Source organism: Vigna umbellata, chromosome 2, assembly GCF_029865625.1.
Source record: "Vigna umbellata cultivar VRB3 chromosome 2, Vumbellata_1.0, whole genome shotgun sequence".
In the NCBI taxonomy this organism is placed as follows: Eukaryota; Viridiplantae; Streptophyta; class Magnoliopsida; order Fabales; family Fabaceae; genus Vigna; species Vigna umbellata.
Genome location: NC_142166.1, coordinates 27300269 through 27312749, shown reverse-complemented (window position 1 = coordinate 27312749; position 12481 = coordinate 27300269). Strand labels below are relative to the sequence as shown.

The following is a 12481-nucleotide window of genomic DNA, read 5'->3' as shown; positions in this document are numbered from 1 at the left end:
ACATATTGAATTTTCGTCTTTTGCATATATAAAAATCCAAATATTTTGTCTTTAAGTCTTAACTAATCAGTAACCCACACAACTAAACTAGGCCGTGAGTACTTTGGGAAGAACGATACTTGGTCTTACCAAGTTTATTACTTGAACGATTCGGTCATACTTGCCGATTGAAAAACAAGTTTGTGACATCATAATTTGGTGTTCATAAATTTGTCCATCAAAGGGTTCATAAATTTGGCTAACTTCATGAATTTGGCCAATAAAAAGGGTTCCAACAAACGACCTTGATCATATGATGCAAAACAAGCAATTGATCCAATCATAGAAAACCTGGGCAAAATCATTCATGCTTTCAAAGTAATAGCATTCAATCAATAAAAACTCTGGAGCTCAAAACCTCACATATAAGCTCATTCACATTTGACATACACATCCTGCTTAATCTCACAATCACAATCATAATATCCTGCATTTGTTCACAAAGCTTGTGAATCACCTGTATAAGCATTTAATGTGCACATCTATCTCAACATCAATCAATCAATAATCATCATCACACATTACTTATCACACAATCACAGTCAATAACAAACCATCATAACAAACCAGGTTTCCAATAAAGTACATCAACCTTAATCTAAAACAAAAGTAAATAAGTTCAGAACACTTAAACCAACAAAAGCATAAGTTCATGATAACATTCATAAGTAAATGCTATCTCAGCTCCTCATCAATCTGAGCTGTCCTTTGTATCTTCCTCTTCTTCCTCATCTTCATCATCTTCAAATGCATCATCATCATCAGCTTCATCTTCTTCCATCTCCCTGACTGAAGCTTCAGCTGCTTCAGCTCCTCCTCCTTGCACCGGCTCCTCTGTCCAAGCTACGACATTATGGAATTCCTCCATAGTCCACCTGTGAGCTGGAGGTGTATCATACATCCCCACAATCATCTCGGCAGTAGCCACCTGTCCTCTATGAATGGACTGTAACTGAGCACCTATAAGAGACATGTACATGTCCCTCATCTGGAACGGTTCTGCTTCATGTGTCTCAGCAGATGTCTGGCTCTACCTTGCCCTCTCTCTGCGAGCACGGCGTGGTGGAACTGGCTGAGCTGCCTCCTCACCTCCACAGTACTATCTGTAATAGGCCTCATCAATGGCTTTTCTTGGCCTTTCAAATGGTGGAGCAGAAGTGTCCACCCCAGCTATCTTGCAAAGGTGAGTGATTAAGGAGGGATGTCCTAGGGGTGCTTTGTTATTTGAGGTATTGGCACACGCACTAATCTCATCAGCTATCACCTGCCCAATATTAACATTTAAGTTCCTGATAGCACAGTAGATGAAGAGTGCCCTGCTGAAAGTAATATCTGACACATGTGAACATGGTTGAATGTTGGCATGAGAAAATGCCATCCAATACTTTGCAAGAGGAGTCGGATCAGTCCTCCTAATGTTTACCACTGAACAAGATCTATTCCTTTGGAAGTGTCCTCCAGGTATACATAGTACTCTCTCTACATCGTCAAAATCAGCCCCTTCCTCCATGCAAAGAGCAAACTGGAACTGCTCACCAGCCCACACAGTATCTAGGAAGTTATTAATAGAATCAGGATCATACCTGATAGCATGGCCTTTGACGTAGCCCAGATAATTTTCAGCTGGATAATCACCAACCTTCTTTGCATTGGTGTAGAATTCTTTTACCACAGCTATGTTGGCAGGTGCAGGATATGTGGCTAGCTTTCCCCAGTCATTCCCTAACAATTGCTCTCCAAATTGAGGAGCAAAATCAGGTATCATTCCAACTTTTCTCTCCATAAAGAGTCTCCTGTCTTGCACCACCTTGAAGTGCTTCTCATGTTTCCGAGAGAGGAACCTACTAAAATGGGGTTGTTCTGGTTCCTTTTCCTTTCTCTTGGTTGCCATGGTTTTCAATCTTTTTCCTGAAGAGGATGCCATTCCTGCAATCAAACACAGATATAAAACCACAGAACATGATGTTAATCATTAGTAAAACACAGAATACAACTCCTTTCGAAGCTAAACCACCGCTGAGGGTCAGAATTACCCCTCAGCGCCACCAGTGCCACATTCCATAGCACAGTAGATGAAGAGTGCCCTGCTGAAAGTAATATCTGACACATGTGAACATGGTTGAATGTTGGCATGAGAAAATGCCATCCAATACTTTGCAAGAGGAGTCGGATCAGTCCTCCTAATGTTTACCACTGAACAAGATCTATTCCTTTGGAAGTGTCCTCCAGGTATACATAGTACTCTCTCTACATCCTCAAAATCAGCCCCTTCCTCCATGCAAAGAGCAAACTGGCACTGCTCACCAGCCCACACAGTATCTAGGAAGTTATTAATAGAATCAGGATCATACCTGATAGCATGGCCTTTGACGTAGCCCAGATAATTTTCAGCTGGATAATCACCAATCTTCTTTGCATTGGTGTAGAATTCTTTTACCACAGCTATGTTGGCAGGTGCAGGATATGTGGCTAGCTTTCCCCAGTCATTCCCTAACAATTGCTCTCCAAATTGAGGAGCAAAATCAGGTATCATTCCAACTTTTCTCTCCATAAAGAGTCTCCTGTCTTGCACCACCTTGAAGTGCTTCTCATGTTTCCGAGAGAGGAACCTACTAGAATGGGGTTGTTCTGGTTCCTTTTCCTTTCTCTTGGTTGCCATGGTTTTCAATCTTTTTCCTGAAGAGGATGCCATTCCTACAATCAAACACAGATATAAAACCACAGAACATGATGTTAATCATTAGTAAAACACAGAATACAACTCCTTTCGAAGCTAAACCACCGCTGAGGGTCAGAATTACCCCTCAGCGCCACCAGTGCCACATTCCATAACACAAATTTTCAAAAATTTCAGGTCTGGGAGAGTGCCGCTCAGCGGCAATTTACCCCTGAGCGGTAACTCTGTAGAGTTTTGAAAAACCTCTTTTTAAGCTGTCCTAACTCCACCCAAATGCAATTTTCAGTTTTCCAGATCAAAATCATGCAGTTTAATCGGTTCAAACATCAATTATATCATCAAATCATGCATAGAAATCAAAACCCCTAAATATTCATGCTTTGACAATCACATTCAAAATCAAGAACCCTAGAATGAACAAAATGTTTTTACTTACTTGGGTGGAGATACTAGATGTAATGAGAATGCTTCCAAGCTAAGATGCTCTCTTCCAACCCCAAACTTAGATGAAACACTAGTGAGAAAGTGAGTGGAAGAGAAATTTTTCAAAAGAGAAGAGGTAAAAGATGTGGAGAACCTTGGAAAAGGTATGTGGGAGTGTTTGTGCAGAGAAGAGCCTGAAAGTGAGAACATTTGCGCAGCTTAAGGTATAAAAATACCCTAATGGGCTCGGGTCCCGCTAAGGGGAAACTAAAGCCCACTTTGCGATAGTACCGCTCAGCGGTAACTTGCCGCTCAACGGCACTTTCGTGAAGTGCTCTTCTCCTTCTTTTATTAACCTACGTGCCTCCTAAACATACCCCTCACTGGTTCCCTGCAATTCAATTCTCAGGTTACTTATGCACAACCCTATTATACTACTACAATGAAACAAACAAAAACAATCAATCAAGTGGGTTGCCTCCCAAGTAGCGCTTGTTTAACGTCACGAGCCTGACCCAAAATCCACCAACACCCATCAGTAGGTGTTACAATCTTACCAACACCCATTAGTAGGTGCAGAATTTTCTTACCAACACCCATCAGTAGGTGTTACAGACTTACCAACACCCATCAGTAGGTGTTACAAACTTAGTATCCTTCAGTAGATACTTAACCACCTAGCATCCTTCAGTAGATGCTATATCCAATAAAGTATTTACAAAAATAATGTCCACAAATTAAAAGTTACAAAACAAAATCAAAAGTTTTTAAATCACTGGGTTGCCTTTTAACGTCATTAGCTTGACCCAATAAAGTTCAAATTCCTTCTTCATAGTTGATGTTCTTGTCCCACCAACTCATCAGTTGTTTCCTGTGTACTGCTTTGATTTTTCTAGAATGTGGAGACTCTATCTCTATCATCTCCTTCTCTTTATAGCCTTTCACAACCCACAACTTGTTTTTGATTCTCACAGGTGTATCAAGTTGGGGTCTTCCTTTATTCTAGTCATCAGGAACTTTTCCTCCTCTTCCAATCTGTTCTCCTTTATGCACCTGAAACAACAAACAATGGTTACCTGTTGATGAGAGGGTCGCACCTCACACAAAAGTTGTTTGCAAAATTAATGCAGTATATTACTAGGAAGTGACTCCTAGGTCGTCTCTCAAGGACCAATTTGGGTTCAGTCTCAGATCAATACGTAGTGGGGGGGTTTGTGATTTTTGGTTGCGGTAAAATTTAAACACGACTGAATTAAAATTCAAAACAGTAAAACAAAATTAAAAATGGTAAAAACGAAATTGGTACAATTAAAACGAAAATACAACAATGTGAATCAGCAAAAACAGATCTGGAACAGTAAAAACGAAAATACAGAAATACAGAAAATACAGAAAACGAAAATACAGTAAACAGTAAAAACAGAAAACAGTAAATTTCAAATATGAAAACAGAATCAACATTACAGCAGCAAAATACAGAGAACAAAATTACAGTGAATGATTTAAAGTGAAATAATCAACAACACAGTGAAAACAATAGTAGAAATTATACTGCAGACAAACGACAACAGAAATTAAATTTCAGCAGAAATTAAATTACAGCAACAAAATAAAAACAGTAAGCAGTTCTGGAATTTCAATAACAGAAAATTAAACCAAACTTGGAATTTAAATTGTTCATGAATTTAGTACAGCAATTAAGAAAATAAAATTGAAACATGCACACCACTTTGCCTCAACCGTAGCCTTCCATCCTCTCGGTGGCTCTCCCACTCCGTGCACTACATTTCCTTCAAGCCAAAAATCCATCTTTTCCTAGGTGGCGGCTGCTGCCTCCTCCAAGTGTGCCCCCTCTTCCTGGTTGTTCTACACCGTTACTACATATTTTTAAAGCCAAAAACAACTCCCCCTAGGTGGCGGCTGGAGCATACTTCAACCATTCTCCATTCTTTTCTTCGTGCTCCTGCGCTCCATGTGCGTGGCCTCCCCCTTAGCGGCTGGAACTTGCTGCACCCCCAAAAAGCTAATGAATCAGCTGTGTGCTTCCTATTCAACTAGCATCCTCCGTGAAGCCACACACTTCTCAACGTACTAAAAAAAATGAAAAATGGGTTCTTCACCAAATAAAATAAAATAAAACATTCTTTCCTCCCATACAGTTTTTTGTCCCCTAGCACCCACGCGTACTGCTGCTGCTTGGCCGTGAGCTTTGACCCAAGTGGTGGCATCTTTTGATTGGTCTTGTGCTTTGTCCTTTTGCAAGATTCTTCTTTTGAAAGAATTGAGTTGCAGCTGGAATGTAATTGCCGTGACCCCTCCATTGAATATGTGATGCTTTTCAATTTGAGAATAATATTCCCTTGTGGCTCCCACTTTTGTCCATATGCTAAATGCTTCTACGTGAATGTGCTACCAAGTGGGGGCCATGACACCACTTTCCTCTTTCTCCACCAAAATGAAAGCTTTCACGTGGACTACTTGCAATGTGGTGGTCCCAACTTTTGTCCCATGTAATGCTAAGCCATTTAAAAAGCAAGAAATAATATTCCTTGGCTGGTTTGGTGTGCTTGCCGTAACATTTGAAATATTTGGCAGCTGCACTTCATTTCTTCAATCTTTTGGATGTGCAATTTTGTTCAACTCAAAACAATTTTGACCTCCTTGCAACCAATTAAGAGTCTAGAACCACATTTAATTTCTTTTTGTGGCCATGAGATGCATTGTCCAGTGATAAATTCCAGCCACCACAAGTACCCAACAGCAAGCAAATGCAAACAGATTAGAAATCACTCAAACAGTAAGCATTGGACTGACATATGGGAGTAAAAAAAAATACTGGGAACAGCACAGAACGAATTTGAACAAAATAAAAACTATACGTGAAAATAGACATCCATACGAAACTATGAAAAAAAATTGAATGGAAAACGGGTAAGAATTGAACTCAAACGAGGACACACAAGTTGACACAACATTCACGCAGCATTGTGCGAAAATTTAAATGACTGAGATGCATTGGGCTCAATTGCCATTTCTCATTTAACCTTCAAATGTCCCAAATTGTATCTCCAAATTTTCCTTGTAAAATAATTAGCTCAGATAATTCAAATTAGTTAAAATAAGAATTTCCGATCAAATTTAGCATAATTAGGAAAAATAGGATAATACTGTACATTCAAGCACAATTCCTTGATTAAATCCGGTACAATAAACTAAGTGAAATTGAGAAAATATTGACTCATCACCTGTAACCTTGGGCTTTTCATCTTTATTGCTAGTCATGTGTGCATCTTGAAATGCAGCTTTATAACTAGCTTCTTCCTCCTGTGTTTGCGTCTCATCTTTAAAGACATCTACAACAACTCTCTCCTCTGGGTCCTGGAGCACCACTATACCTTCGTTTACATCAATGATAGCTTTGGCCGTTTTCATAAATGGTCTTCCAAGAATGATAGGTATCTTTTCTGTCTCCATCTTCATCACCACAAAGTCTGCCAAGAACTGGAGTTTTCCAACACAAACTATGATGTCCTCTACAATCCCACATGGTTCCTTTGAAGATCCATCGGCCATTACTAAATTAACCTTTACAGGTTTCATATTAACATCGCCGATTTGCTCCAATAAGAGTAAGGTATCAAGTTAACACTTGAACCTAAATCAAGAAGAGCTTTTTTAATCCTTTTCTTCCCTATGGTACAAGGGATAGAAAAGCCTCCTGGATCTGTTGCTTTTGGAGGGAATGGCTCCTTTTTAACAGTTTTACACTTCTTTGCCTCATCATCTCTACGTCTTTTCTTTGTAGAGACGTCTTCATCAGATTTAGTGTAAACCGTAATTTGTTGTAGAATCTGCTCCCAAGGTGCATCATTATCCACCATCTTGAATAATTCTGTGAAATCCAGTTGTTTCCCTTGATGTATTGGAAAAGGAGAAGTATCTTTGCTCTCTATTTCTCTTTTCTCTTCTGTTTCTCCTTTGTCTAACTCAACTATCTCATTTTTAGCACTCTCTACCACCTTGCATTCTTCTCTGGGGTTAACTTCAGTATTAGCCCCAAAATTTCTATTTGGCCTTTCTTCCACCTGCTTGGTGATCTGCCCCATCTGAATCTCCAAATTCTTGATAGCAGCTTCAGTGCTCTTTTGGGTAGACTCAGTTTTTTGTATGAAATTATTAAGAGTGTCTTCCATCCTCATGGACCTTTCATTAAGCATAAAAATCTGCTGCCATAAGGTGGGTTGTTGCTGCTGCTTATTAAATTGACCAGCTTGCCCAGTTTGCCCTTGACCAATGCTTGGGTGTGGTTTCCACCCTTGATTGTAGTTCCCTTGACGGTATTGATTGGTCATGTAATTCACATCCTCCACGGCTTCTGCTGGAAAGGCACATTGACCATTGATATGGTCGCCTCCACATAATTCACACAACTGAGATTGTACCTGTGCAGCAGTTTTCAACTCTTTAGGCAATTGTGCAAGTGTTTTAGTAAGAGTCTCCAGCTGTTGAGTTAGAATTTTATTTTGTGCTAGCAAGGCATCATGTGTCTGTAATTGTAGAACTCCTTTCTGTTGCATAGGAGCTCCTCTTTCACTGTTGAGCTCATTATCACTAGTAGCCATATTTTCAATAATTTTTGTTGCTTCCTCTGGAGTTTTCCATTTAATGTTTCCTCCTGCTGAGGCATCAAGCATCATCTTGGTTTGTGAACCAAGACCTCCAAGGAAGGTAAGGACTACTTCCACTTCATCGAATCCATGCGTGGGTGTTTTTCGTAGCAAGCTTTTGTATCTATCCCATGCATGACCCAGTGATTCTTCCATGCCCTACCTGAATGAAGAAATCTCTTGCTTGCCTTTGTTCACCTTTGATTGTGGGAAGTATTTATTTAGAAACTTGGTTACCACTGCTTCCCACTCTGTGAAACTTCCCTCTGGAAAAGAATTTAACCAAAGCTTAGCATTGCCTCCTAATGAGAAAGGAAACAAGCTAAGTTTGATTGCTTCATCTGGCACCCCATTGATTTTTACTGTGTTGCAGATCTCATTAAATGTAATTAGGTGCTCATATGGGCTTTCATGAGATAACCCATTGAATTGATTGCTCTTCACCAGTTGGATCAATGCTGGTTTGACCTCCATGTTAGCTGCATTGACTCTAGGTCTAGCTATACTGTTAAAGTGCTGAGGTCCAGCTGTATTGGTGTAATCAGCAAGAGTTCTTCTGATATTATTGTTCTCCATATTTTCTGTGCTATGGTCAGAACCTTGTGGTGATGGTTGCAACAGAGTTTCCGGAGGAGGGAAAAGTTCTCTAGATGTTCGGATTCTTCTCCTCCGTCTACTCTCGTCTAAACCTTCAAGAAGAGGTTCTGCAGTTATCTTGCTCCTAGTTCGAATTGTCTCCTGCATACACAAGAACACAAAACCCTAGAATATTTGGTTAGCACAAAAAGATATAGGAGAAGATATAAGATTCAGAGAATAAAATAAAATAAAATAAAATAAAATAAAATAAAACAAAACAAAAACAGAAAAAATAAAAACAGAAATATAAAAACAGAAATTCAAAATTAAAGTCAAAGATAATCAATAATCACACAAATTAACCAGTTAAACCACGAGTCCCTGGCAACGGCGCCAAAAACTTGTTTAACAATCGGCAAGTGTGACCGAATCGTATCAAGTAATAAAACTCGGTAAGACCAAGTATCGTTCTCCCAAAGGACTCACGGCCTAGTTAGTTATATGATTTGTTGATTATTTAAGACTTGTGAACAATTGATTGTAGGTTTTAAATGCAAAAGACAGTAATTAAACATGTATGCATGAATTTGATCAATGGAAAAGAGGAAAACAAACACTTTAATGAATTAAATGGACGAGTATGTTGTTGGGGTTATCAATTTCATCATGTTCATTCTCATATACTTTAGGAATTCATCATTCTTTTCATGAATTGCTAATGCCACTCTCTAAATCACCTTGCAAGAAGGCCTATCCTTAATTACGAGTTCATACAATTCCTAGCATTCGTAGTAATTAGTTCTGAAGTGCAGGAGCTTAAAGGCAACCAATATGCTATTGGGAGAAATTCCCCGGATCTAGATTTCCCCGTACGTTCCCATATCGACAAAATCAATAATCATGACAATGAATGAGTTAAACAAAGCAAGCATTAAGCAAAGAGGAAAATCCCTAACTAAAGATGAAAGAAAGCATGTATCTTAATATAAGATGTTAAAACAAATTCCATATATGAGAGTTTCACAAGACTACATTGATTCCCCAACAACAATACAAGGTTTAGCTCACCATATTCATGGTGAAACTAGATGAACAATAATGAAAGAATGAAAGAGATAGAAAAACCCTAGAAAGAGAAGAGGAGAGTTGTCACCATCTCCTAATCTACCCCCAAGGGGTGAAAAGTGTATTTCTGCTTCATCCCAGCCAAAGATACAAACCCTAGGACGTCCTAAAGCTTATATACTATTCTAAAATTACAGAAAATTTAGGCCTGATGGACAAATTTAGGATCACCAAAATATGATGTCACAATTTCATATATTGATGAATATGTTGTTGGGGGTCAATTTCATCTTATCCACTCTCATATATTTTAGGAATTCAACATTCAAGTCATCATTATTAATGCCACTCTCTAAATTACCTTTCAAGAAGGCTTCTCCCTAATTACGAGTTCATACGATTCCTAGCATTCCTAATAATTAGTTTATTTAGCTCAGGAGCTTAAGGCAACCAATATACTATTGGGAGAAATTCCCCGGATCTAGACTTCCCCGTACGTTCCCGTATCGACAAAATCAATAATCATGCATTGAATGAGTTAAACAAAGCAAGCCTTGAGCAAACAGGAAAAACCCTAACTAATGATGAAAGAAAGCATAAGTCTTAGATTAAGATGCAAGCACAAATTCCATATATGAGAGTTATAAAAGATTACATTGATTCCCCAACAAACATACAAGGTCTAGTTCACCATATTCATGGTGAAACTAGATGAATAATAATGAAAGAATGAAAGAGATAGAAAAAACCGAGAGAGAGAAGAGGAGAGCTGTCACCATCTCCCAATCTACCCCCAAGGGGTGAAAAAGAGAGTGTTTGCTTCGTTTCTGCCAAAGATACAAACCCTAGGAAACCCTAAAGCTTATATACTATTCGTAAATTACAGAAAATTAGGCCCAAGCCCAAAAATAGTGCCGCTCAGCGGTAAACTACCGCACTGCGGTAAGTGCGTGAGTCGTTTCTTCCCCTCAGCGGCCATTTTGCCCCTCAGCGGTCATTTTGCCCCTCAGCGGTCCTCCCGTGAACTCCTGAGTGCCGCTCAGCGGTAAACTGCTGCTGAGCGGCAGTTGCGGCTTCTCCTTTTGCATTTTTTGATGTCTTTTCTGATTCCATCTTTCTCCTTCTTCACTTCTTTCACTAAATTCACCTTAAAACCTGCACAAAAACACTGAAATCAAGCATAAACCTGTCTAGCTCTCTTATTTATGAAAATATGAGGAAAAGCATGATTTCAAGCTAGTTTCTAAGTGTTAAAGGTTGCTTTTAGTATCAATTTAAGCATGAAAATAATAGTTTTTCAACTGTTATCAAGGCCCAAGCCCATAAGTGTGTCGCTCAGCGGTAAAGTACCGCTCAGCGGTAAGTGCGTGAGTTGGTTTCTTCCCCTCAGCGGCCATTTTGCCCCTCAGCGGATCCCCCTTGAGCTTCTGAGTGCCGCTCAGCGGTAAACTGCCGCTGAGCGGCAGTTGCGGCTACTCCTTTTGCACTTTTTGATGTCTTTTCTGATTTCATCTCTCTCCTTCTTCACTTCTTTCACCAAATTCACCTTAAAACCTGCACAAAACACTGAAATCAAGCATAAACCTGTCCAGCTCTCTTATTTATGAAAATATGAATAAAAGCATGATTTCAAGCTAGTTTCTAAGTGTTAAAGGTTGCTTTTAGTATCAATTTCAAGCATGAAAATAATAGTTTTTCAACTGTTATCAGTGGACGAAGTGGAAGAAGAAGTGGACGAAGTGGACGAAGTTGACGAAGTTGACAAAGTGGACGAGGTGAACAAAGTTGACGAAATGGACTAAATTGACGAAGTGGATGAAGTTGAGAAAGTGGAGGAAGTGGAGGGAGTGGGGGAAGTGGAGGAAGAGGAGGAAGTTGACGAGGTGGACGAAGTTGACGAAGTTGATGAAATGGACGAAATTGACGATGTGGACGAAGTTGACGAAGTGGACGAATTTGAAGAAGCGGAAGAAGAAGCGGAAGAAGAAGTGGACGAAGTAGACGAAGGGACAAAGTTGACGAAGTGAAGGAAGTGGACAAGGTGGACGAAGTTGAGGAAGTGGACGAAGTTGCCGAAGTTGACAAAGTTGTGGAAGTTGAAGAAGCTGAGGAAGTGAAGGAAGTGGAGAAATTGGAGGAAGGGGAGGAAGTGGAGGAAGTGGAGGAAGTGGAGGAAGTTGACGAAGTGGAGGAAGTTGACGAAGTGGACGAAGTTGATGAAGCGGACGAAGTTGACGAAGTCGACAAAGTGGACGAAGTAAGTTGACGACGTGGAGGACGTGGAGGAAGTTGAGAAAGGGCAGGAAGTGGAGGAAGTTGACAAAGTGCACGAAGTTGACGAAATGGACGAAGTGGACGAAATGGACAAAGTGGAGGAAGTGGACGGAGTCGACGAAGTGGACGAAGTTGACGAAGTGGACGAACTTGACGAAGTGGACGAACTTGACGAAGTTGACTAAGTGGACGAAGTAGACTAAGTGGACGGAGTGGAGGAAGTGGACGAAGTGGACGAAGTTGACGAAGTAGACAAAGTGGAGGAAGTGGATGAAGTTGACGAAGCGGATGAAGTTGAAGAAGTGGACGAAGTTGACGAAGTGGAGGAAGTGGAGGAAGTGGACGAAAAGACGAAGTGGAGGAAGTGGAGGAAGTGGACGAAATGGAAGAAGAAGGGGGCGAAGTGGAAGAAGAAGTGGACGAAGTGGACGAAGTTGGCAAAGTGGACGAGGTGGACAAAGTTGACGAAGTGGACGAAATTGACGAAGTGGACGAAGTTGACGAAGTGGAGGAAGTGGAGGAAGTGCAGGAAGTGGGGGAAGTGGAGGAAGTGGAGGAAGTGGAGGAAGTGGAGGAAGTAGAGGAAGTTGACGATGTGGACGAAGTTGACGAAGTTGACGAAGTGCACGAAATGGACGAAGTGGACGAATTGGACGGACTAGAGGGAGATGAAGAAGTGGAGGAAGTGGAGGAAGTGGACGAAGTTGATGACGTTGACAAAGTGGATGAAGTAGACGAAGTGGACGAAGGTTACGAA

At 40.3% G+C, this 12481-nt stretch overlaps 1 protein-coding gene across 2 annotated transcripts; it reads right to left on the bottom strand.

Annotated features, from left to right (window-relative positions):
• Nucleotides 1-526: 526 nt before the first annotated feature.
• LOC148203716 (uncharacterized) lies at nucleotides 527-5362 on the bottom strand. Of its 2 annotated transcripts, none has more exons than XM_088106515.1 (3): nucleotides 4866-5362; nucleotides 2391-4192; nucleotides 527-1965 (listed from the first exon to the last, which is right to left on the bottom strand). In XM_088106515.1, exons 2-3 carry the CDS (start codon nucleotides 2455-2457, stop codon nucleotides 1139-1141), a joined length of 894 nt encoding a protein of 297 aa, XP_087962641.1. In that variant the 5' UTR covers nucleotides 2458-4192; nucleotides 4866-5362; the 3' UTR covers nucleotides 527-1138. The 2 variants fall into 2 exon arrangements, with proteins under 2 accessions (XP_087962641.1, XP_087962640.1); XM_088106514.1 differs by having other exon boundaries at nucleotides 4869-5362.
• Nucleotides 5363-12481: the final 7119 nt, after the last annotated feature.